Here is a 27,481-nt window from a genome sequence, read left to right as displayed (position 1 = left end):
TCGCCGCTCTGTAAGGCAAACCTGCTGGACTATAAACAGATCTTCAAATGTCACTTCATCAGGGTAATTCTTGTAAGATGAAATTTCTGCTGGTAAGGAAATGGTGAGATACACCAACCCCATCCATTCCCCTCACCAGGCCACTTTCAGCGTAACGGGTAAGAAGCGACATGGTTGAGGGGTGTGAAGACATGGATATTGACAAAAATGTTCTCTGTTTTCATAAGCTAATCTCATCAGATCAGAAGCTGAACTACCTCCCTGTTCACAACATCAATTTAAAGAGACTGCAAGCAACAACTACAGTGCACGGATGGCCAATTAATAGTCAGGACACTTGTATATATAAAAAAAAATCAACTACCTCACTTTCCAAAATCACAGTGATTCGGCAACAATATGCACATTGCATCGGTTCCAGCAGCTAAGACACGGCTGCAGTATCCCAACAATTGCACCAATTCCAGCTGTCAGGACACCCAACATCTGCAATGCTCTGGCTACATCGATGACTTCCATGCTTTGGCTAAATTTCTCCAACTGCAGCAAACAAGACATCGCAACTGTATGCACACAGTATTTTTCAATTCCCTGACTGCACAGTATTAACTCCCCAAATACTGGAGTAATTAAAACTAGAGCCAAGCAACATGCTGATCGTGCAGGAATTACCAAGTGCGGTGTGTTTGCACAAACATCAGATTTGCCTTGCAATGCAGCAGCCAACCTCATTTCCTACTCCACCCTCAAGTGGTATATAAGCTCCCCTTCTCAGAAACAGACGTTAAGGAAAGATATTACAGCAAATCCAAGGACTTTTTGTGCACTTAGAGAAGTCAATTTAGAATTAAAACTCACATCACTGTGGCCCCTTACTGCTGTATGCAAGGTTATATGTGCAACATAACAGAACCCAGAAGCATAGCTAAAGGACTGAGCAAGAGGCACCTTTCTCAATTTATCTGCTTTTCTCAGTATTAAAATGAACTGCGAAGGTCTAAACCACTGCTAGAAATATATTTGCCTAACAAATGTTCCAACAAGAAGAGCTTTGTAAGTAAAGGAGTGTTGGTGGTGAAAGAAGAGCATTAAGCACAAAACCAGATAAAGTCTTCAAAATTATATCGAGTCCACTGCGCTTCTAAATTCCTTGGCTGGAAAAAAAATATTTAATTCCAAGGCTTCACAGATACCAGAGTCAGCAGTTGCATGACTAACCTAATCATCAGTGCTTTTGCACACTCCCTTTCTTTCTCTCTAGCCCATGACAGTGGCTCAAGAATCCAAACTTTAATTAGAAACTGTCATTTATCTTCCCTGGCCTGGTCGAGGCACCCAGCAGAGCTTTGGATGTTGGTTGCTTTAAAATTTATCATTACATTAAAATAGAGTTAAAAGGTATGATGAAAGAGAGAAAGTTCTGCATCTCTCAATTCAGTTTCTTCAACTTTAGAGATCAGTGAGGCCAGAAGAGCTTGGTTTCTGTTCTCTCTGGTGGGCAGGATCCAGCTGTGCGTTTGTTGAGAGTTGGTGCAGCACTGCAAAGTCATCAAAGAGTCCAAGGCAGCCAATAAGAGCATAGCTCTGGATAATCTGTGTCCAAAAACTTATGATTAATATGCTGAAATGGGTTCACAGAGGTGATATCTTACATAGAGGTTGAGCTGAGAGGACAATGGGTTGTGATTAGGTATTGTTCACAATCACTAAGTGAACCAGCAACAGAGAATAGATTGTGATTAGAAGGTGGGTACTGGGTCATTACCATGCATGGCTTCACTTGCCACTGTTCTCTCTCCTGGTTATGCACCTGTTTCAGAAGTGCGGTGTACAGAGGAAAGTTAGTGTTGGATTTTCATTAATTCTGTATGATTTTCCATCAGCCTTGGGTCCCTTCATGACAGAAGTTATGTGCATGCACTGCGGTTTGTTTTACAGAGGTAAAATTTCTACCTAGCCTTTCCCAGACTTCATTTTCTCAGTCTGTATATCCATCTGTACTTCAACGTGCTCTGCACTGGTACCCTGGCAAGCAGTGATGAGGCTCCTTTGCTCTTAGTTTGCCAAGTAACACCTGTGTCTCAAACTGTGCTTACACCTACCTTGTTTAATAATAGTGTTCATAACATATTAAACATCTCATCACCAGTGTGTTCAGATTGTGACAGTAGATACAGTACTTGTGTTTCCTTTGTCATTGGCTTTCTTTATTTGAAATATCCTTGAGAAAACCTCTTTAATGACTGATACATAATTAAAGAAACTAAATAGCTTTCTCCTCCACTAGGAGGTACTAGTCTAATTCTTGTTATTTTGCCTGATGCTTTTAGAAATCTTAACAGACCGTACTGCAAACAACAGAAAAAAAAAAAGACAAAAAATGTAGCATATCTCTAAAAGCAGCTTATTTGTCCAGTAATCTGTACACAGTAATAATAAATGCACTGATGGATCAGCAAGTGATCAAACCTTCCCACCGGCTCCTGATCTCTTTTTTTTTTTTTCTTTTTTTTGGCTAGTACAAAAGTAGAAGAGAAAAAAAAATAACTCTACATTTTGAGTCTTCGAATTCTGACCTCAGATTTCAGGCATCTAAAATTCTTCTCAATTTATGGCACCAAATAAAATAATGGGCACATATTATTCATCTTTTTAATATAAATATACATATATATATTTCTACACTATTTCCTTTCTCCTCTTGCTTTAAGCTATTTTTTTTCTTGTTCTAAACATATCTTTGCTCCTACCCGTATCTCTTGTGGTCACTAGCTCAGTTCAGCCTTTCCCCTTATCTATTAGAAGCTCACAAACCTTCCCCTACAATGCTTTTCAGGTGCAGATACCCTCTCATTCAGGGAAGTACATCTGCCCTAATAGCCACAAAACTCTACATCTTTATGGTAGGCAGGCAAAGTATTTGATGCACTTTCAGGAAGTAAAGTTTTTAGTGATGCCATATAAATTCATCAGCGTACAATACTACATACACTTTTGATGCCAGATCAACACCACCACAATCATATGCTTTTAAAACATTTCAAGTGACCTAAAAATGTAACTCTATTATTAATAAAGTCATTGTTATAGTTTTAATATTACAGAACATTTTAAGATGGTACTGATCTTAAGGAAAACTGCCCCTTGCTACATGGATGATTTACAAAGCATATTGAAGTCAAAGTTTGAAGTCAAAGGGAAAATTCTTATTAATTTAACGTCAAAGTATTTATCTGAAAATGATCACAGTTCTGTGAAACTCACCTCTACCTCTCTGACTATCCTGATGATTGACTGTGACTGTACAGCACATTTTTCCTTTACTAAACCCTCATTTTTCAGTTCAAGTTCTTCATTGGCTCTTAGAAGGCTCTTGTTCTTATTCAGCAGCTCCTGCAATTCTCCATCCTTTTCTTTAATTGTTTCATCAAAGTTCTAACAAAAGAAAACAATAATAAGGTTTTGCAAAATTTACCCTGCTGTTATACTGCAAAATAGTACACAAACAAAATTCGGGAAACATACAAACGTTCTATACAAATCTTACAAAAGAGGAGCTCAGCATACCAAAACAGAAAAACAAACAAACAAACAAACAAACAAAAGCTTTGGGCAGCTATCCAATCATTTAAATAATAAAAATAAAATAAAATAAAATAAAAATCTGATTACATCTGAAAACTTAGCAGTGTTTATGCATTAAGTCAAGGAATATACTTTGGTCTCCATGTACAGAATAACGTCAACTATTTGTCTTTGCTTTGCTGGTTGAATACCACCAGTACTTTTCAGGATTATTCCTCCAGCTGCAAAATGTTTGAAGCAGAGGTTCTTTCAAGATTCAGACAGCTCCCTTCTCACATGCCTTGTTTTGAAAGTGCTCATTTTCATTAAAAAAAAAAAAAAAAAAAAAAAAAAAAAAAAAGGAGAAAATATTTCACTGTCTATGTCTATTCCTCAACTTCTAGTTTCTGCACAACAAACTGTAAATCATAGGCACTTCAGAGCTTTTAAAGTACCCTAACACATCAGTGAAAAATCTACATAAGTATTAGTAAAGCTTTTTTCTCCCCTTTGTACAAGTGCTTAATAAAACCTTAACAAAAAATCTTTTTAACACCACAGATCTCTAAAATTAGGTCTGTTCTGCAAATACAGTATTATAAGAGAAGGATTACCATCAAAATCAGCAGTAATTCCAAATACAAATGGGATTTTGTAATCATTCCACATGCAAAATCAAATTATAATTTTTCATTTTTTTTAATTTCAACTCAAGTCTACCTACCTGAAGCAATAGATCCTTTTGATTGACACTGTCTGTTAGCCGCTTGATAACTAGTTCTTGGCTCTGCAACTTCTGATTGCTTTCACTCAAAAGAATATTGTAACGTTCAACTGCTTTTTCTTTCTCAGTCATTTCACCGTGTAATTTCTCTAGTTGATTTCTAAGGTCCTACAAAAAATGAAACTGAATAATTAGCAAATCAACTTTAAAAATGTTTAAGATTGACAAGCCACATTAATAGCTTAACTTTCCATTACTTTAGATTATGCATATCACCAAATAGTCTGGAGAATGTATTTAAGCCAGTATCTTTCTCTTAGTATCAGTGATTATAATAAAAGAAAACTTGTAGATAAGGTGTCAGTATTGCTTTCTAAAAATCTAAACTGTTATTGTTCACATGCTTTTCATGAAGAATGACTGGACTCCAACGCTGAGAAATATCATGCTGCCACTGTCAAAACAAACACTAACTTCTGAGTCAGTTTCATCCATTACTAGAAACAGGAAAAAAATGGTTTGTCATTTGCTCTTCTTCCTTTCCTGCAGCTTCAAGATTAGGTAACTAAGACAAGGAAACAACACAACTATCAGTAAACACCCACTTATTGTCCATTTTACTTTGAAAAGAGAGAAATCTCTTTCAATAACCTGATTCAGTAGCAAATCCAAAGGACCCTGGTATCTGTTGGGATCAACACAGCCTACTGTGATGTAAAAAGCAATATCTCCTAATTCACAAGTCACACACTTGACGGTGACCATAATTACAGTTTTCTCATCTATGTTCCTACTGACACTGTCCTATTTCAATCAAAAAATTGCCATCTGAAAATCTACCCACCAGGTAAAACCTTTGGTTCCCTTCAATAACATCAAATAGTTCTTATTCTTTACATTTTACTACTAACTGGGAAAACCACTGAATCAATGAAAATATGGATGAAATTATTAGCACGTTATTAATAGCCAGTTTCCAGTTATAGAGTGGAAAAGTGCAGGCACACAGAGCACTGGAAAAGCTAAATAAGGCTCCGATAATGTTCTACCATTTCAGCTTTTCTCCCACTACCACCCTTTGTGTCAATGCAACTTTTTTGCTGATCTGTTAGAAGTTTCAAACTGAAAAATACATAGCTTGTATATACACAAAGCTTCATTTTCTAAGTTTTTATTTTGCAAGATGACCTAGGACATTTACTGCAAAGACTGTGGAAAAGGGGAAGTAGAAGCCTTTTACAAAGGCACTGTTGCTTAAAATTAAACAACTAAAACTTACAGAAGCCTTTGTATTATCTAAACTCCTCAGACCCAACGAATTGGGTAGCACAGCCTACATCTTCAAATAAATGTGCTCCTTTTATTTCACAAAAGGGCCCATTTGTGAGGTACCATAAGCCCTTTAAATAGTTTGCACATATGGTAGTCACCTATAAACTTTCCATTTGCCTCCGCTGGGATTTAAAATTCAATAGTTGTTTCTTATTCTAAGTACAGGGAAATAGTACTAGTGACACTTTAATTGCATTCTCTTTACAAACTGTTTTATGTCCTTTTCTTGACTTAATTACCTTGCTTCATGCAGGTTCACATCAAATCTTTAACATCGCTTTACTACTGCAGTGTTTTATTTCTGTTTATTTTGCACATTAAACACAAATTGTCATTTGCGATGCCTTTTGGTTTACTTGCTTAATCTTAGCTTCATTACCAGGAATCAGCTAAGACATCGCTAATAGCTCCCCCCAAAAACTCATCAAATGTTATTGTATGCTTATACCCTCGGTTCTGCAAATCAATGAAGGTATTTTTTTCATGACCAAAAGGACTGCTTGTTTGCCAAAGAAAAATGAAGAACTGCAAAACCAAGTCCAAATTTTGTGTATATGTTCAAAGTCTCAAATATGCTTCTATTTCTATTAACTACTAACTAAAACCATAGACTGCAGCACAGAGCAGTTATTTTGGAAGTTGTGTAACATCTCATAACCACTGAGCCTTTTGGCTTCAAGCTATGCAACTCTTCAAGTGGGTCACATCACATACAACACTTGAAGTGAAAGTAAAGGACTAACTGCAGCATTATGAGTTTCATGATGCACTGCAAAGGTCACTCTTTTTTATTTTTGCATCATTTTTTGTGCTGTTGTACCGCTGTGCTGTTGTGTAACCCAACTTCGAAGAAACACTCATGATCTGTACTGTAACTTCAATGACCAATACTCCATGATTTCTCTTTATGAAAACCCTAAACAGATTTAAGAGAAGACGCAGGCATGCCCAGATAGTAAGCATGCTGTTGCAATAACAGTACTACACCGTTGATGACCTAGTCTCAGACTTTTCAGTGTGCAACACTTGTCAGGTACAGAGACCAAGCTTCTGCCTTTAAAACAGCACAAACATTATGGCAAGAATTAGGGAAAGAGCTGGACTGACAACACGTGTTATTGCAGAAAACAGAAAAAAGAAAAGCCTGCGAGAGACTTGTAGTTTGAGTTCATCTCCACTAATTCTGCCCACAAAGTTCCCTTAAATCCTTCCCAAACAAGTCAGAGTTGAGACTGAGAGTTAGTTTCTTTGCATAACGCAGAATTCTGTAATGCACAAAACTATCCATCACCATAGCAGGTTGCTTGAACTCATTGACCACTCAAATTGTCTGGGAGAAAATCTATTGGTTTCTATACATTGAGCTGCAAGGATAATAGAGTACCTATGGTTCTCAGAGCATAAACCTCGCTATTCCTTCTGCCAACCTTTTTCCCCAAGAGACTTTTCTATGATTAATGAGAGTTGAGCTAAGAAAAATGAACACGAAGCAGTGTAATGTCAAAGACTGGAGCAGATGCCTCCCCCTCCTTGTCAGATGGGAAACAGGTTGGTGAATAATTAAGTCATGAGGCTCCAAAACCTCCCTCTAAGGCTGAACGGCAAGTAGGAAGACTAGGTAATAAAGTCTACCTAATGAGTTACTCTGCATTTCCCCTAATCAAGTGATCAACTATGAAAAACAAGTAAACATGCTCTAATTGTCTGCATTTAGATCTGGAGAAAGAACGGTTTCATGTTTAAATGATCTGAGCTTGAACAAACTCTTTGACGAAGAAATACTGAGCTGTTACAGACACAGCAATGTGGCCAAGGGATGCAGCATTAAGGGTGTGTTGATGGTTATTGCTCATCAGTTGTGAGAACATATGCCCAAAGGTTATTTCAGAGAGCTTAAAATGACACTGAACTACTGCCTAACAGCAGCTTCTGGAAAGCACTGACCTGAAAGTTTTTGCTTTTGAAGTTGACTCAGTAAAAAGGCAGGGCACTTACCCCCCCTTAGGCATGGAGAGCACTCAAGAACATGTGTTGCTGCAAAAGCCTCCTGCTACTGAGCAGTAGTTTGGTCTGATGTGGATGATCAGGTCACATTTAGCAATTTTAATTAACTTAGTTTAACCTTCTTCCATCCAAGGACAGTAATGACTAATCACCTCCAGACAAACTGGCTTTCAACAAGGCAGAAGTACCTCTTCTGGCTCTCTAAGGTTCTGCATGTGCTCGTTTGCCCAGACAGATATATGCAAAAAAATTGAGATTACCCCAACAACACAATAGGAAAAGTCTAAAACCTTCCCTGGGAGTGAGGGAAGAGTTAAGACAGCAGTTTATTACAGATGTCAATGGCAATTTCTACAGTTTAGACACACCTGTGCTAGCTTCATCCTAACAGAGCAGAAACACTGATATGTAGGTTTCTCAGAGAATAAATAGAATAGGATTTTTAGGGCTGTCTCATAAGAATTTTGCATCAGATGACTGAAGTGGTTTTCTATTTGTCAAAGAGCAAAATATCACAGCATATTTTTTTACTCCCACATATCTACTACTTAATGGGCAACATTTCACAGGCAGGTCTGCTATATCTAAATGTACTAGCAACTCTGAAATTGAAACAGCCGTTCTGCAAGGAATAGGAAACAGGTTAGGGATATAATTTTTAAAAGACTGCTCATCTTTTGGCAGGAATGCTTTCCCCCAAGGAACTAGTCATTTACATGAAAAACTTGGACATAATGGAGTCAAATAGGCTTCTGTAATACAAGCAACTTCGAATCCCCTGGCAAATCCCTACTCAGTCCTATTTTTCCTGCCTTTCCTATAAAGATTTATATTCTAGCTCCCCTGAAAGATGAAAAAAGGCTCTGAATGGAGAAGACAGTTAAAGATAAAATACTTTAAATCAATAAAATATGTTCTTTGTGGCTGTTTTACTGACAGGAGCTATCTGTTCTTTCTCCCCTTAACCTCAACACCCAGAAGAAATTTCAAAGCACAGCAAAGATAGAGACTGTGTGACGGCAGCCTAACCGCAGTTGACAATCAACGAAAACGGTAAGTTAAATAACTGCAGGGGGAAGGTAGGGGAGGAAGGGACCTTATTTGTTTGTAGGTAAAGAGATCCCTCTACTGGTTTTATGTAATATTGCAGTGCAGCAATTTCCACGTCTACATGCTTTATTTCGTGAGGTGCTTATTTAATAAATAGAGCAAAATATTAAGTGAAGAAATGCAACCTCATTTCATCTTTTATGTTACTAAATACAGCAAGAGGCTAGTCCTTAAGTGAAGTGTACCAGCCTGTGCAACCTGGGCAGGAGTCCACTCATTATGCAGATGCTGCCCTAAGAAAAGCAACTGTAAGACTTCAGAAAAATCCACATGACATGACATACAGGTGAGAAGTACATTATGTCAAGCACTCAGCAGCAAGTGCATCCTTTGAAGAAAGGATGAGAACAAGAAACCTGATCCTTCACTTTGTTGAACGAGCTGTGCATGTTAGAAGCAGAAGAGCTCAAGCAGACATTTACACTAAGGTTAAAAAAAAATAAAAAGAATATGAAGGAAAATTAACAAACATAAATAGCACTTTTTTTTTTTTCTTTTTTTTTTACAGCAAACTGTGATTGACTAATCCTGTGCTTTGGGGATTTTACAAGCAAAAACTGATATTAGTATACAGCCTTTACAGTGACCAAGCTATGTTAGCAAAAAGCAAGCTGAAGTTTGGCTTAAGATCACAACAAGTGACTTACTCCTGCACTGTCTTAGAACTTAAAGTGCACTACTTTAACTCTTCTAAGACAATATACCGACATAACAAAGCAAATACAGCAGAAATAAGACATTGTCGTGCAAGTTCTGACTACCATCAAGAATTAGAAACCAATAGTTAACATTTACCACTTACAAAAGTTGATTATTTTATCTAGGACTTGGCTAAGGCTACCAAAATGAAATTTGTTATAAAAAGATATTTTTCTCTGCAGACTAAGCGCCAGAATTTTCCTCAATCTGCTTGGCCACATTCTTTTGAACGCTGACTTCAGACAAATGCATTTGCTTTTCAAGAAAGCTTTCAAGTTAAAAATATAAATTTGCTAGAAAAGGACATGCTAGTAACATATAAAAACAATATTTTAAAACTTTATGAAATAAAGGAAAAGTGATAATAACATTAATAGTTTTGTCACTTCTGCTCTTCTGTAGTTGTGCTTCATCCAGCTCTTTCTCCATTTTCTCTCTTTCTACATTCAAATCATTTAGCTCTTGATCGGTCCTTTTAATCCTCCTCTGTAGTTTACGGTTCTCAGCATCCTTTGTAAGGTTTTCTGAACGCAGCTCTGCTAAGAGGGTCTCTTTTTCTATCAAGAGAGCTTGATAATCCTCAGCACCCTGAAACATAAAAGCAGCATTCAAAGCCTATAAGGGTAATCTGTAGAACCTAGGAGTCTCTACTTCTGTTGCTTCCACCACACACATGATCCTTCTAGCACACCAAACTTAAGGTAACAAAGTGAAATTACAGTTACCTGAACAAGGCAAACATTACATTGAAAATTTTCTTGAGTATCTGATGTCAGAAGTGACAACCCAACATAAGACAGTCTTAGAGATAACTGAGAGTTAGATAAAGGTTCATCTGCAAAGGAGGCCATAAGGCAAATGAGACCATATTGTTACCGATTCCCAAAGCTCTCATTAGATGAAGATGACTACTTTGGGGTCAATGTGAATCCAGACTAGGTCAAGTAGTTACCAAGTCATAAGCATATTTAGTATATGAAATAGCAAGCGTGATTTCTGTTCTTCCCTATCAAATATTGTTATAACTGGTCTCCTTGAAGTTCACAACACAGGTGACAGGGGTAGAAGTCTATGCAGCACAATCTACTCACTGAAAGCTACCTTCAACTCGAGTTTGTAGCTAACTAGCAGAGTCATGAGGAGAAAGGCTTGCATAGTTTGTGAAAGAGCAATATGGATCCTGTAGACAGGAAGAATTACTTGCATACTTTTTAAACCTAGAACTTCTCAAAAATAATCAAGCTCAAAAATAAAAGGGTAATTCAAAAACACTGGGCTTCTGTGGTGTTAAGTAGCAAACATAAGCTACAGGTTCACAGACAGGCCAAAATGACTTTAAGATGACACGGGATGTACTTTTTTCCGTAGAGTTCACAAATTTGGGCTTAAGTCAAATTATGTAGCTTTTGAAGAAATGGAGGTGCTCTGGATACTAAACACTATTCCAAATCAAAAAAACTATACAGTCACAAAACTGCAGCAGAGTGTAGCCTGGAAGCACGCATATGGAACCTCTTCCATTCCTGCTGAGGTAAGAGACCAAGTGGATGAACAATCATCATAATGAAAGTCATTATTGCCATTAATCAGTAATGATTACTGAAAGTTCCAAGTCCACCTTTTAATAGACTTCATTTTGAAGTGAGTTGGTAAATATTCTGCAGTCTATTTTAAAATCAAACTTCTTTCTCTCATCTGACATATTAAGACCTTTATAATGCATAGATTATGATAAAGTTCTCTCCTCTGCACACACAAAAGCATTACTAAATCACATTTTCACAACACTCCACTATTTTATAGATAGTGGTTTTGTATTTGTTATGTGAAGAAATACAAGTCTCTCGTACCTAGGTTCAATTCTGCTTATGTGGAAGAGTGTGCTGTTAGCATACTTTTGAAGAACCACCAAAACACTCTTAAGTCAATAAAGAACTCAGTATTATCTCAATTCCACAAGTGTCTTCATTTTTTCCCCTCATTTGCTTTTACACTTTTCTCCCTCCCTTCTCAGTTGTTACAGAAGAAAAAACAAGATAAGAAATCGGACATTTTAAGACTCGATCATTTAAGCAGAAATGTTTTGGGGAAATTTGTTTCATAAGAAAGTTAAGCATTCAAAAAAGTACTTTAAATTACTTTCCGTTCCTTTACCTTCAAATGTACAAAGCTGTACCCGCTATATGGTATTATGGAAAAGGGAGCTGCAGGGAAGAAAAAAACATTAACTGCTTGCTTCTTACCTTGAATTTTTGCATGTGTGCTTTGTGAGTTGCCTCTCTTGCCTTAGTCAGTGAAGCATTTAGATCTTCAATTTCAGAACCAAGTTCCTCATTCTTTAAGTAAAGTAAAATGAACACTAGAAAGTTATTTCCAAGGGATGGTGATTCAGTAATAGCTATCCCACCATCTCATTACCCATCCATCCAACTACACAAAACAAATACTTTTAAGAACAAAAACATCAAATATATCATAATAAATCTCACATAAAGCAACTTGGCTTATACAACACTCACTACACTACCTATCACTCAAGTTAAACATTTCCCACTCTTCCATAAAATCCAAATTTCATCTGACATTGACCCACTATTTTACCTTTCTTTGACAGCTCCACTTACTCAACAACAAAAAAAATACTTCTCATACCTTTTAAGTGGTGCTCAGAGCTGATAAAAAGCAGTGTGCAACTGAAAACATTTTTCCTCTAAATTCTTAAGGGACAAAGAATCAGTTAAGTATTTTCCCCACTCCCTCCAGTCAAAGACACAAAACTCTAGGTAACAAACAGAAGTACTTACAGACGTGACAGCAGCAATTTAGGACCTACTAGAAGCTTCCTAAACAGTTACAAGTGAGATCAAACAATCCCTGTGACACACACAACATGCACACCCCGTGCCAGTGATAGTTCTACAAAACCAGCAAGATCGCAGACGTCATACCTCTTTTTCCTTTGCTTTTAAGGCAACAGTTAGCCCTTGAATGGTTTTATCCCTTTTCAAACCATTCTTCTTTTCAACAGCAAGCTCGTTTTCTCTCTCTTGCAGCTCTTCTTGAAGAGACTAAATTAGATTATGTCAAAGTTGGATTAACTTTCTACTAAGACATATTGTAACTGCACATTAAGAAGTACATTCTCTCGGAGTTCTTATATCTTATTACTCAAATTACTTGTATTAAATATAGTCCCAAATGCAAGTCATCGTCTTAAAGATATGCCTGGAATACAGTAAAAGAAGCTAAATCTCATGTGCTGGCCACAAGTACCAACCATACAGCTTCAGTATTTGATGAACATGCCTATTAACTTACTGAAAATTGCTTCAAAAAACAGGGGATCCTTCCTGGAACCTCCCTTTAAAAAATAAAGTTACCAAAGTACCTGCTTTGCTTCTTTTCAAGTCAAGGCCTCTCTGTATCTATGAAGACATAACAGAAGAAATCCCAACATGCATTTTAAGTGGTCAAAAATACAGAAACAAGACTAGGACTTACCTGGATCTTTTTTTCAAAGGAATTTCTCTCATTTTTAAGCTCCATTCTAATAGCCTATAAGAACAAAACAGTTGCTATGGTCAAGTAAATTGACGCTAAACACAAATGCAACCCATTAAGCATTAAAACGAAATAAAACAAGCTTCAAAGCTTTAAGGAACAAACTTCATATACACCTCAGAATTGTACAACATTCAACATTTTGGCATGAATATATTGTATGAGGTGCTTCCTGAAAGTCTGCTGGGGCACAGTATGAAGCACCCTTCAATGGGACAGGATAACTCAGCTGTACAAGTTAACAAAAACACATTTTTATGCATTATTTATATAAGACTTATATCAGCAGGACGCTTTTATTACGGGATATGTTTGTTAGGACTTTTCTTTGGGGAAGTTTTTTTGTTTGGTTTGGTTGTGGTTTTTTTCTAAGGAGTAATCATATATAGAAATGGAGTTGTGCAGATGTATTCTAATTTCTCTCTTCAGTACAGTACCCCAAAAGGATGATATAGTCTGTCCACCTCTGAAATGATTAAAGATGACCCTTTTTTCACCTTGACAAAAGTATTTTTGTGAAACTAGGGTAGGTTTTCCTGACAAGTTGATTTAGATGTAGTAAGACCCAAACCTCAAACTTTTAATTCAACTAATCAGACAAGGACAATCAGTTCATGACTGAACTATTTGTCCTTTTGTCTGTTCTTGACAGAAACAACAAAAAGGTGTTTTGGTACTTGAGAATGGATCATTCTCAAGACTCAAAAAACAGTGGAAAAACTCTAAAAACAAATTCTCTAGTCACATTCTTAACTTCTATAATTTTAAGTTATAATACAGCTATATGTACTATGTCATGTATCGACAGATAGCTTTTACATACACCCACCCCATACATGTATACACTTATTTCTATAAAGCAATTGCACAGTATTTGTAATAAAACACAGGTATAAAGTCTGCAAGAAATGATCTCTCATTGAAAGAACAGTAAGCATGGATAATAAGGATGAATATTGACTGCCAAACCACAATATAAACAGTGAATGTTTAGGGGATGGAGAAGAGCAGGGTGGAATAACTGTGGAGAAGGATTTTTTTTAATGACTTGTTACTCATACACCATCATGCACAAGACCTTTTAGACCTTTAAAATCCTAGACCACATGAGATTTACAAGGTATAACTGTTCCATCAGTTTCCTCACCTCTATCTCACTATCTTTTTCATGCCTCAAAGCAATGGTAAGTTCTCTGATTTTTTCTGCTGATAAGTTCCCATCACAAGATCCACTCTGAGACTTTTCCTCTTCGAGGTGTTGAATTATAGCTTCTTTACTTTTCAAAGACAGATTCAGTTGCTCTATAAGTCTAAAATTATAAAATTTTTAATATTAATCTTGCATCATCTACCATCAACTCTCCAGTCAATGCAGTAAATCTCACAGACAGCTTTCCTAGGTGAAGACTCCAGACAACACTTGTAAAATTTAAGGGAGCACTTTCAGAACCTCTTCATCCTCCAGAGAAGCCAGAAAAGGATTAAATCACTTTAAAGCAAGCAACAAACAGGATTGAGCTATCTGCAAAGCACTCTATTTTATTTTCCTCCAGTACCATTTTAAATGTAAACACTTAAGCTTCAGTATTTTAGTTCCATTGTCCTTTATGATACACAAAAAGCTTACCAATACATTCCACTTCCTAGTGCACAGAGCTCTGTATCCTTACATGCTATCATGAAGCATCCCTCAAGTACCTACTTTCAAGTGTATTTGTGGCTAAAGCTGCTTCTAGTTTCACAGCTGTGATTCTCGTAGTATTTTGTAATCTAGATGGCAAAAGCATCTTTTAATACAACAGGCATTACGGATATGCTACTGCCAGACAAGTTTAAAGAGCTGCACATTAACGTGTGGTTCACTTCAAGGAGTCAAATATCTTCCTCCATCAGCACTGTTTATCTGGTCCTGCGAATACTTACACTGATCTATTGGCATGTCATTATAGAAGATCCTGCCAACACTGAATCACCGAAAAAAATGTTCCTTACTCCACAGTCTTCACTTTAGTGATTCAGGACTGAAAATTTCTTTCCACACTTCAAGCGCTGTTTTCTCACAAGCTCCAGAGCTGACAACTAAGGTACATCTGAAAGGGACTGCTTTCATAATGCACTCCTTCCCAACTCAAGTCACTCAGGGGAGCAACCGCGTTCACGCAGAGGTCTAACAGATTGAAAGAGGAAGACAGGAAAGATAAAGGGGAAGGGAGGGAGATGGCCTGGCAGCCAGGTTATAATTACTGTGGTGTCACTCAGGGTGCAGTAGCAGAACCTATTAGAACAACTTCATAATTTTATGATACTATAGAGTTCAGATGTGCAGTTTTCAATCTGTATGCTTTTACAAAAGCTGTCTGGAAAATACAGCAAACCTTGCTTTGGTCCTACTGTAATATAAAACCGATGAAATGAAAGCCTCAGGCCAACATAACTTTCCATTACCAGGATAGTCCCATTACGCAGTGACTCAGCGCAGTTAACTGCAGGGTTCAGTCACACAAGGATAGAAGAGGATACTCTGAAGTATTATGAGTCATAACAATCTTCTCTTCTCCACCCCAGACTCGCGCACCCAAGTTAACCAATGTTTACTAGAAGGTTAACCAGATGTGTATTTCACCCTACATGTATTTGAATATTAGAAAAAAAGTCAATTCTCCAAAGCATTGAGATCTAACTGTACACATTCTCCCCAACTAAGGTTATTGAACAACTCAAGCACCCTTTCAGCTACCTGCCAAACAACGCAAAACCAGCGTTTTGCAAAGCACAATCAAAACCAAGAAGCTCATACATGATTTCTCTTTTCCCATTTGATTTCCCAACCTCAACAAACACACCACTGGGACTGAAGAGCATGTAAACGCCATGAAAGCAGGAAGCGTCAATCTCTATTCAGCAATGGCTCAGGCAAGAAGCAGAAGGTAAGTCAGCAAAGTTGCAAAGAAGCTTTAAAGCATGAGCATGTCACATGCATGCCAATTCTTTTACACTTTCAGACAGCTTTTAAAGATGATTTTGATATCATGAAGCATGTGAACTGGTCACTGTGTTCATTTACTAGCTGATTAGATATCCCGTAACACTCAATCATACATCTGAGGGCAGAAACAAATCATTAAAATCTTTATCCATGTTGACTCTTCACATTTCAACAGTAAAAAATTTCCGCTGGTTAGAAATACCACCAGCAAGAATTCTGACCTGTCTTTGTCAGCTTCTGCAATCATATGAAGATCCTTTGCATGGACATTTGGAATTGAAGAAAGTTTCTGCTCAGCAGCCATTCTTAGAGCTTTCTCCTTCTCTGTCATCATAATGGCTTTTTCTGCCTCTTCTTGGGCAGCTTTAAGATTCTGTAATTAAAACAAAAAAACAATCCTGTTGTCTACAAGAAAAAAATGCTCACAACATTTTTCATATATTGAAGTTTCTTCTACCAAACATGTTGGAATGTTTAAATTAACAATTTTTACTAATTATTTCAAGTACTTTGCAAACATTTCTGAACTTTTCATGATTGCATTTCCAATAATAATCCATTTTCTGCGGTGCATAAAGGGAAGTAGTAAATCAAATTTCCTAGCCAACAGCAGAACAGGGAACAAAAGTACCTCTGCATTATGACTTCAGATTTAGCTCTTAGAATTTGCTTTAATATAATTTGGCTTTATCCCACTTCCCTCCTGCTATCAGAACTAATAGTTAGACTTAAATTTAAGAGGTTAAGAAAGTTGTGGGTTTTTTTCCTTTCAGATATGAAATTAATATTCATAGGCTCACTGTAGCTAATTGGAACTTTTAAAGATAATTTATAATATCTTACAAGAACTGGTACGTATGAGCCAGATTTTCTTCTCTTGAACAGCAACGGAAACAGAGGTAACACCTAGATATTCCACCCAACTTCCTCTAGTGACCCATTGAGATGGGGAACAAACAAAAAAAACAAAGCCAAGCTGACATAAACTTCATAAAATGTGTTTCAGATCTTCATTTTTCTGTTGCAAGCTTCCCTGCTGTGCTCACTGAATTTTGCTTTCTATAATCTAAAAGCCTCCATATAGTCTAATGAGTAATTCCCCCTCAAGCCTATACTAAAAAGCATTTCTCTTGGCGAAAGGGGATGAAGAACAAGCCCTTCACTGCTAGAATTCACTGCTCCCTCCCTCTCCTGAAGAGCTGTTCTGCCAGTATTCATCTTTCAATTAAAAACTCCAAAGGAAATTCATCTTTGTTAGTGTTACCTGGATCTGTGTAATCATACAGCACTACATAAGCAAGTGACTAATCCTGCTCTGCAGTGCTTACATTTACCAACAAAATAAAATTAACATCAGAGGTCAACAGTACCTTCAGACTGCAGAAAGTACTACAGCATCATGAGATAAGAGTATTTGCCACTCTACCTGTCAGATGTGGGAAACACCAGTCTGACAGGCTGGTTTTGCTACTGAATACGTAATCTGGGGTCTTTTCTACCTATCCAATAGGACAAAGAATGCTTTGAGAAACCCCAATTCCACTAAAGAACAGGCCATGGAGATTCTCCCTGCATCAGCTCTGAAGGAGCTGCTTGTTTTATATACACTGTGAAGTCACCCTGATAGAAAATGCCATCATGACATGCTACCAGTAGCTTCCAGGACCAATTCATTCTTTAGGGACTGGAATGCAAAAATTGGAATATAAACCCCATCTTTCTGCTATTTCTATTTACTTACAAAAGAGGACCAAACTTCTGTTCCTCACAAGCATGGGTACATACCCACAATTGTTTTGCATCATTCACTGTATGCACTTGGTAAGGGATTTTGTATCTATATAACTTACAGAAATATTTCCAGTACAGGCCATTCAATACCAAATTTGTTCTTTTACAAACAAAAAAACACAGTGCTCCCCTTGTTTTCAGGAAGCACGTTATCTATACAGGACTTTTTTTTCCCTTTTATGGTGCCTGTACACTACAAAAAACAGGAAAATGTGAAAACAATTCCCCTGTTAAGATAGCTCAGCAATAAATACAGGAATAAGCAACCACAGACAGCAAGGAATTCCAAAATGCATTGTTAAAAAAAAAAAATATCCTCTGCCACAAGAAAAGGTTATGCAAAACGGTGATCTGGTGACAGCAAAAGCCAGTAACTTTCGGCTGATCACCAACAAAGGATCACAAGACAAGCAGGAACAAGGCGAGGAAGTTTTCACTAGCCCATTTACACAGGAACTGCCATAAGTAGGTAGCATCTCTCAGTCTATAATGAACACATGAGTGGAGATAAAGAAAAGCAACAGAATCTCGAATTTATAGTGGTAAACTAAGTTCCCATATGAAAGATGATATGACAATGACAGGAGCCCTTAAAGAGTAGTTGCAGCTATTTATGAAGCTGACACCTTATCAGAAGATGCGTTCAAAATGCAGCCCATCTTCTTCTAAAGAAGAGTGCAGTTCTGAAAATGAAGCTGCCCCACTGGAATTCAAGATTTAAAGGTGTGTTGAACATATCTGAACAGCACCAACAGGTAGGAATTTCCTGAAGAACTGCTTTTCTCCTATTTAGTGTTTCAAGAGCAGCTAACACCACCTTCCCTTTCGTTGCTCTCCCCCTTCATATTTTTTCCTCCCCGTTCCCCTAGATTAGTACTGGCTGCTTTTCCAGGAAAGCTGAAACAACTTTGAAAATACAGGCAGATCACACTGTCAAACTTCAGACAACAGTACAAAGAAAGTACAGATTTTTAACTATGCATTCAGTTTCAGGCACTCACCTCTTCCAGAAGGTTTATTCTGCCAGTCAGGATTTCCTCCATTTCTTGTAACTTCTTTTGTGCCTCCTCTTTCACATGTTGTATTTCAGCATCACCACCCTGGGCCAGGCTTTCAACTGCCTTACTGAAAGACCATAATATAGATTGAAATCCCACTGCCTATCACAGTAGAAAACATTTAAAGTGCAAGCAGCTGATGGATTATGCAGAAGCAAGTTCCTTCCACTTTATCTGTACCTGCTTGTCACTTTAAGATTAAATACAAACGTCTACATGCTATATAGCAATTCTGGTGGTATAGTCTCTGCTTGATGTAAAGCAATGAGAGTTCCACACAAGCCTTGTCACAATGAATAAGCATGCAATGAAAGTGTTACTATTTCCTCCATATTTAAAGCTTCCAAATACAGTATCAAGCCTTCAATGGAGCTGTGTTTGCTACAAAAAGCAGCACTGGAATAAACTGAAGATACTTAGCTGCTGAGACCTCTCCAATTGCATTTTTAGTAATTGTTAATCCCTTGTTAGAGAAGAACAGCTAGTGTTTCCTTATTAAAGGAAGAATGACCACTTGTTTATGACTTCCCTCTAAATCTTGCTTCCTATTATGAATTTTTGCAAGGTTCCATTTAAAGCCCAGCAAAACCCTTTGACAACTACTGGAGAGACCAAGCACAAATTAAACCTGTCCTCTGGATCAACCTGAAACTAGGCTTCTCTGAACCACTGAAAAAGGCTAGTTAGGAACAATTCAATGCCATGTGAGGTAGAGCACAAAAAAAAATTCCATTGAAACCAAGGCAGTCAACAGCTGTATTTCACTGCCCACTTGGATTAGTTTTGAACCAGGTATCTAGAAGGAAATAGTTTTACTGGCAATCGTCAGCCTTAGCTTAACTTCTACAATAGGAATGCTAACCCATTCTCAACTAGGGAGTTGCATTTATTTATCTGAATAATAAGATGCTTTGTTCAACTGTATTTAATCTATATCTTTAGGGATAACTACAGCAACATCATTGTATGTATAAGAATTCACATGTATAGCTCCAATAATGTGTGAAGCAATTTCCACATAAATTCCCCTAAAGCGCTCCTTTGGGATCATCTTATTCTTAAAGTATCAGCAAAAAGCATGCAAATAGGAACCAGATCTTGGAAGTCTTAATTAACAGGCACTAGGAAATACACTGGTACTTACGAGGCCTTGATGAGCAGTTTTTCTCTCTCCTGCAGATCTCGCTTCAGACTTTCTATCTCAACTTTCAGCTCAATGTTCTAGAACATAAGAATGAAAGTAAAGTATCTGCAGACAGTTCAGAGGTCACCATACACAAAAATTAGTGGCACTGTATAGGTATCTTTGTTATAATGGGGAGTGGTGCAGACCAACCTGGGAGTTTCTAAGACTTACAAGCCTGCTTTGTTTTGTTTTTCTCCCCTTATCTGTGAGCTATATTTCCCTTGTGATTTTCTTTTCCAATTTTTGAGGTTTTTAATAATCTTAAAATTATTTAATTTCAGCCCAGGAAAACATTGTATAAATAACTACCTGGCTCACAAGCCGACATACTTTTCAATACATGAGTATTTACAAGAAGGACACTGGTGTAGAAGAGCAGGACAGAAGACCAACTAGCAGTATTCAGTTGAAACCACGACCTAGATAAACACCTATGCATTTAACTACTATGACAACCATCAAGAGAGACTTCAGTCTCCATCCTATTACAGGAAAGAAACCTAATGCTATTGCATTACCAAAATTACTTCTTTTCCCTTGTAGACTGGAAGTAAAGTGCTTTGCACTTGTAAACCTGAAATAATGATGCCAGATGTAACACTAGACTCAAATTCTTCTTCAAACTTAAAAAAAAAAAAAAAAAAAAAAAAAAAAAAAAAAAGGACTTTTTTCTAGAAGCTCACATAAAGCAGGTAACTTTCCCATTAAACAATCTCTTCAAAAAGACATGTAATTCTATACTTCAAACACATACAATTTTGTATATTTCTTCAGTGGGACCATCAAACTTCTGCTGCATTCGCATTTCCAGGAAGTAGATACGAAGTTTCAGGTTGAAGTTCTCTTTTTTCAGATCAGTGATTTGCTGTGAAATAGGAAAATTGGCAAATTATATCATGCATTTCAAACCAAGGAAAGCAAACAGTGAAAGCTACTACCATTTGTTTGTTGTTTTTTTGTTTTGTTTTGTTTTTTTACTCTCTGATGTGCTAGACAATGCCACAGATCAGAATTTGACCGACTGGACAGTTAGATGTGCATGTGTGCATACATATGCTTATTTTTAGCCCTGCAACAGTCTGAGACTAGCACTGAAACAACAACTATAAACCAGCATTGTTTAAAACACACACGTAATACCATGTCAGCATGCTGCTGCACAGTGCTTTTTAGAATATTCCTTCTCTAAGTAATAAAACATCTCCATCTTCACACAAAAAGAAACCAAGAGATTTTTTTTAATCGTCTTAAAATAAAAAAAAAAATAATTATTTTTTCTTCAAGTTCTATTTTATAGAAGATACGTTGAAACAGGAGTATTTCCTCAGCTAAAGCTTAGGATGGCAGTGTTATTCATGGGAGGAAAAGCCACAGGCACACAAGGCAGGAGAGCCAAATCAACCACCGATAAAATCTTTATCCAATCGCATATTTCATAGCACAATTCTTTGGAAAAAAAACTGCTTCATACATAAGTCCTCCAGGACTTAGGATTTTTGAACCAGCAGAAGCAGTAACATAGCTGATGGTTTCATTAAAAAGAGTCTCCCTCTGAAAGTTTTTAAGAGACCAAGCATAAAACATTAAGTCAAATAAGACTTGTGCCCCCGTCAGATGCTCTCAGCAAAAGGAAATCTAATATGCTACAGAGCTACTAATAAAATATTTATGTAAGCTTTTCCAGAAGAGTGGAGTACCACTTGTAAAAATTACTAGCAATACAATTTTTAAAATACTTGGCTCGTGAAAGCCTAGAAAGATTATTTTCTGTAGCTGCACTCTGAACTCACGCTCACAAACAATTCCTCAGCTTAATAATCTCTGCCCAGCAAGATGCCTCTTCATTATTCACACAAGTAAATATCACCCAAACAACTAACATACAGAGGAGCACACAAACTATTGGGGCCCATGCGCACATCCTGAAGAAGGCTGTCTTCAAAAGCAACAGCAGCGTTCAAAGATAGCCTAGAATGATTTGGGTTGGAAGGGACCTTTTAGTTTAAAGCCATTGCCCTCCCATCCTACCACCGCACCCCTGAGGAGTCCCCCCAGCTGTCCTGCAACCCCCTTTAGGCACCAGAAGGCTGCTGTAAGGTTTCTCCAGAGCCCTCTCTTCTCCAGGCTGAACAACCCCAGCTCTCTCAGCTCAGGAGAGGTGCTCCAGCCTCTGATCACCTCCATGCCCTCCTCTGGGCTCACTCTAATACTCCCACATCCTTTGTGTGCTGGGGGCCCAGAGCTGAACGCAGTGCTCATATTTAACTCATTGCAGTTCCAACTGGATGACCACAGACAGCAGCGAGCATGAACTCGAAGTGCACAAGCTGTAACCGCTTCCAGCACGGCACACCTCATGAGGATCACGAGGCTCCTCGAGTAACTGCAGCAACTGTTCTGGAGCCTTCAGATGGATGTAAGCACTGCGACAACAGAACTTTGTGCTTTGCTTCAAGTCACAGAGCACGATGCTCTCAGTGCTGCTCAAAATCAAAATCTTTATTTTGAACAAAGGAATTTAACGATTTATTAAGTGCAGCAAGAGTTGTGTGTGTCTGAGCTTTGCCCCAACAGGCTCAGCATTGTGTGCAACAAGTGAGAGCAGACCTCACACCCTTTTTTTTTTTTCAGCCCTCAGGGGATCAGTCCTAACAGTTGGTCTGTGTCTGTTCATTCAGAAAAGCCCAAAGGCTTTGAAACTGTATCACTTGAACTTCTGCTAGTCTTCACACATTCAATAGGGTTCTGAGTTTAAAAGAAAAATAATTTCAGAACTTGGCCTTCCTTAATTTTAATTCCATCTATTTCAGAGGCAACAGAAATAAACCAAAGAGCTTAAGTGCACAGTTTCCAAAAGGCAAGCAGAACACGATGCAAACATAAGCCAGTAAGAGCAATAAATAAATGTTATCTCTGACATTCAGTTTCTTAGAGCAAAGTTAATTCAGGCAGACTACAATTAAAAAGTTATAGCTTAATAAAAGACAGCTTGCTCATATTTTACACACCAAAGGAATTTTAATGGCAATGCTCTCAACTTCTGCATTTAAGGACCCGGGCTTAATTCTTTTATGCATTTTGATTTCTGTGTTTAAAGAATAAAAGAGAAGCAGGAGAGACTTCGTGAAAACATAGGACAACGCAATACAGTCTACACAGAAAATTACACGCCACAGACACCATGGCAGCAAATACCACTTCCCTAGCTCAGTTTAGATCCTTTCCAAATCTACACAGAACCACTTGTATGCAGAGCAGCATCTGTCAGCAGAAGCTGTGGTTTCACAGCACACAGCCAACAGAAACCATTTTGCAAGACAGCAAACTCGAAGTGGCTTGGACAAGACAAAAAAAAGCAACCACATACTGCTAAGTTCCCTAACGTGATACCAATCATCCTTTCTACTCATGAACACCTAATAACAAGGTCCTCAATTAATATCTTTCATTTTGCCCATATAATCATATTTCCAATTTCAAGTGTTTCCTCCTTTTCCATATTGCAAGAAAGCAGAACACGTTACAAATACCAATAAACCTACACCTTTAGGATAATCTACCTCAGTATGTTATCCAGGTCTAAATGTAAAAGGAACCTCTCCTACATGGATCCATCCTTAACCCATTCAAGGGCCATGACATCCATCCCAGACTCTCTGAGTTGCAAGGCAAGGAGCCCAATCTTTTCATTATTTCTTTTCTGTTTCCTGTGCAGATAACATAGCACCGGATACCAGTAACTTCATGTGTGTGTGCACCTTTAAAGCGCCAATTAAGATTTCTTTTAAAGCAGGATAAGAACAGGATTATAATGTCAGTCCAAAAGCACATCTAACAGCTTCTAGATGCTTGGTAAAAATTAAGAGGACCACAGAAGTAAGCAATGCCTTTCTCAAGCTTAGCCTTCCAGCTACCAGCAACCTCAAAAACAGAAGTTCCAGAAATTCCGGTTGTGTTTAATTGCCTTTAATGGATTCTTCTGCTATTACTTTAATGGATTTTTGAGCTTCATTGTACTGTTGGCAACCACAAAGCCTCTGAGTTCTACAGCTGGGGTCCGTATGTACCAGGAAGTCAGATCTGTGGAGAGACCCCTTCTTTTCCACATCAGCATAGAAGCTCAGACTGAAATAGCTCATCTCTAGCATACCTCAACAACATAGAACATGGACCAGAGATCAAAGGTTTTCTGCCAGTTCCTAAAGGAAAACAGAACTCCATCACACAGAACCAACAACAGGTTTTCCTCACTTCTACAACTTTTTCTCCCTGTGAAAATGGACATTGCAGAGAGTAAACAGCTTGCAGAATGCATTCTAAACTGAGGTCTTTCACAAAAGATTTTAAGCACATACCTATGCCAAAGCAGCATTTCTACCCCAAACAACAAATGAAAATAAAAGGGAAAGTGAAATAGAGACAGTAAGAAACATCCCTCACTGAGGCTTCCCAAAACAAGCTTTAAGTTCTAAACAAAGAACATTGCTCTTCTTTCAAAGGGATAGAAGAAGGCAACAAAAATAGAAAGAGTTTAGAAGAAAAGCTCATTTAAAACTTAGCAATGCTATATAAGGTAACAGAAGTTATAGAACCACATTGAAAACTGCACTCAAACACTTCCTGAAGATAGCAAGCCGCAAATCATAAACCAATCATAAGAACTTGAGTTAAACAATTTTTTTTCTTTTAACAGAAGCATTGTCCTGCAACACTGCTATAACCAGCCATCATTCAGCAGTTGTAAACAATTCACTTATTACTCAAATGGCTTATTCAGTGGAAACAACCAATGCAGTTAATACTTTAAAAAAATATCTAACATCATGCTTTGTATTCCAGTAAGCACCAAAGTCAGTTCTGCCTACAGAATTGTCACCGTGACACCAGATCTTCACAACAAAAGCATTTCAAACACACTTATACATAAGCACAAAAAGTAAAAGGTATTGCACAGCTGTCAGTGAATTAAAATACTAAGTCCTATACTGGTATAAACAAAGACAAGGTCGATGCTTTCTTGAAATACAAGAAATCAACCGCAGGTTCGCAAACCACATTCTTATGTTTCCGGTGATTACGCGTAGTTTTGAGCAGATGTTGCCAGCTTTTGTTTCACAACCTAAGAGCAGCAGCTGGCTAGTCTCAATGACAAAATTTTGCCCCTGTTTTTAAAAGCAGAGAGAGGAAATTTCAAAGCACAGGTAGTTATGATCAGACCTGTAACAGATCTGCCTTGAACGACATGAACAAAGAACTCGATCCGTAACTCCGGCACTGAGCCTTATATTAAAAGTCTGCTTACGTTTTCATAGTCCTTCATGGTCCGAGCTCTAGTTGGTGAGATCGTATCTTCTGCCACATCCGGTAACCCTAGACGTTTGAGAAAACAGAATAAGCTCAGGCAGAGGAATCTAAGCTAGGTTTCAATTTGGAAACGGCAAAGTGTTAGTATTACCACATTGTTAATATCTACGCTTCTTTCTGAAGGAAGTCCCAACATCCCCCAGTTAAATCATGAACTACACTGAAGTTAAGCATCCAAAAGGGACTTTTAAAGACAAGTCCTGGGAGCAACTGCAAGGGACTGATATTAGAAATGAAGTCCTGTTAAGCTACCAGAAAACAATTCAAATCTCACAGTATCTTGCAGGTCACAGAAGAGACCTCCACCTTAGACTCAGGGAAACAATGGACAGGAGATGTGTGCAGCATCTCCATTTCTAAAACGTAAAGCCTTCTGAATGCATATGTACTTGAACTTCTGCTGCACACGTGTTCTGCAACAACTGCATTTAACAGTGCTATATAACTGTTTCCATTTAAGGCCCCTGTGAACGAGATTATATACAACACATAGCACTTACAGCACCTCAAATATCAAGAAGTTGATGCCCCAGACTGACTCTCATAAGAATTAAAATATTTCATTAAAGCACCTCCAAAATTCTTATGCAACCATGTAGATCTGTCTTTAGAAAATCCCAAAGAATATCAGGAAATTGTTTTTAAATCTTGACATTGCAACTAATATCACAAAACAGCATTCCCAGAGCACATGCAGAACACAGTCATGTTGTCTTGCGTCACTACTATGCCCCTGATATTTGCTTGCTTTTGTTAGCGAGTGGGTCTTCCTGGTAAGTTTGTCTCAGTTTCTATTAACTACTTGTTCTATACGATGAAGTCAGCCAAGTTACATCACTGGATGCATGCACGAATACAGAGAAATCAAAACCATATGCTTCAAATTTACAGAAGAGAACAAAGAACGGCTAACTTGACAAAGAGTAGGTTTCAAAATAATACCATTCAGCCATTTTACTTCAAAGTAAGCGCTTCAAGCTATTGTCTGCCAGCCTGAAGGACAATGAACATAATTACATACTCATCAAATAGAAAAATATATTGAATTACAGCTTCTGTTCAGCAGAAGCCACCTGGATAGGAAGGGCTCTTTAACACAAGAGATAAAACATAAGGGTTGAATCTATCCCAGGCATTCGGACAGCAAATTAATGAAACAGAGTTGAAGTAAAACTGGAAAACTTAATGACAGACAGCAGGCAGTTTCCCTGAGGATATGAAATGGGAATATTAAAGCTTTGCGAGGCAGCCCAAGCCTTCTCAATACGGGATGCCGAGCATCCCACAAGGCTCACGGCCGTAACCTGGCCACAGACAGTTCGCTGGGCAGCAGCAGCCAGCGGCTTTTTACACTAAAGAGACCCCCCAACAAGAAGCCACACAACTTAAACCCCTTTTCTGCCTTTTTACCCTCAGGAAGGGGTTTATTAGGGGCGGCGCAGACTCGAGCTGCGCGGTGCTGACCCCGGGGCTCTCGTTAAGATGCAGGACACCCGGCAGACAGCACCCAAAGCCGCTCCTCAGGCACCGATTTTCTCCTTAAACCCCCGACGGCGACACCGGGGGCTGCGGGAGGCACCGCGGGGACCCCCCCCCCAACCCCCCGGGGCTGCCTCAGGGGCTCGGTGCCCGCCGTGCCCCGGGACCCCTCCTCGGTCCCAAGCCGCCCCCCGGGCTTTTCCCCCGTCCTTACCTCGGCTGCCGGCCGGGCCGAGCTGCGGGTCCCCGCGGGAGATATCGGGCAGCTGGGAGGCGCTGCGAGGGGAGAGGACATCGCTGAGGGGAGGCGAGAAAAGGGGGACCCCCAGACCCCCGCCATAGGGAGGAGAAGGGGGAGAGTGGGGGGCAATGGGGGGGGGGGGGGGGGCAGCAGGCCCGGCGCCTCAGCCCGGAGCCCGCCGGGGGTCCCAGCCGCCTACCTGTCCTCAAACGCCACCGGCAGCGTCGGGTCTGTCCCCGGCAGCGAGTCCATGGCGCCGCCGGCCGCAGCCGCGGCTCCTTTGTGCGCCGCTTTGGCGGCTTCGCTGGAATTCAAACGGCCGCAACCGCTTCCGCCATCTTTGCGTCGGCAGGGGGTGAAGCCGCTGAAGGCGCCGCGGAGG

The 27,481-nt window shown here is 38.7% G+C and overlaps 1 protein-coding gene across 1 annotated transcript in view; it reads right to left on the bottom strand.

Annotated features, from left to right (window-relative positions):
- Nucleotides 1–27,457, bottom strand: part of CDK5RAP2 (CDK5 regulatory subunit associated protein 2) — a 78,500-nt gene extending 51,043 nt beyond the window's left edge. The window contains exons 1-14 of the mRNA XM_032200525.1: nt 27,299–27,457; nt 27,073–27,134; nt 25,318–25,385; nt 20,770–20,880; nt 19,974–20,050; nt 18,773–18,896; nt 16,202–16,353; nt 14,142–14,304; nt 12,935–12,988; nt 12,382–12,501; nt 11,677–11,769; nt 9,803–10,021; nt 4,289–4,456; nt 3,265–3,435 (exon numbers count right to left, since the gene is read on the bottom strand). Of these exons, the coding sequence (XP_032056416.1) occupies nt 3,265–3,435; nt 4,289–4,456; nt 9,803–10,021; nt 11,677–11,769; nt 12,382–12,501; nt 12,935–12,988; nt 14,142–14,304; nt 16,202–16,353; nt 18,773–18,896; nt 19,974–20,050; nt 20,770–20,880; nt 25,318–25,385; nt 27,073–27,134; nt 27,299–27,351 (1,635 nt within the window). The 5' untranslated portion in view covers nt 27,352–27,457. The remainder of the gene's footprint in view (nt 1–3,264; nt 3,436–4,288; nt 4,457–9,802; nt 10,022–11,676; nt 11,770–12,381; nt 12,502–12,934; nt 12,989–14,141; nt 14,305–16,201; nt 16,354–18,772; nt 18,897–19,973; nt 20,051–20,769; nt 20,881–25,317; nt 25,386–27,072; nt 27,135–27,298) is intronic.
- Between the last annotated feature and the right edge of the window lie 24 nt (nt 27,458–27,481).

This window comes from Aythya fuligula, chromosome 19, assembly GCF_009819795.1.
Source record: "Aythya fuligula isolate bAytFul2 chromosome 19, bAytFul2.pri, whole genome shotgun sequence".
NCBI lineage: Eukaryota > Metazoa > Chordata > Aves > Anseriformes > Anatidae > Aythya > Aythya fuligula.
Note: the sequence above shows the minus strand (reverse complement) of the source record. Positions and strands in the feature narration are given on the sequence as shown.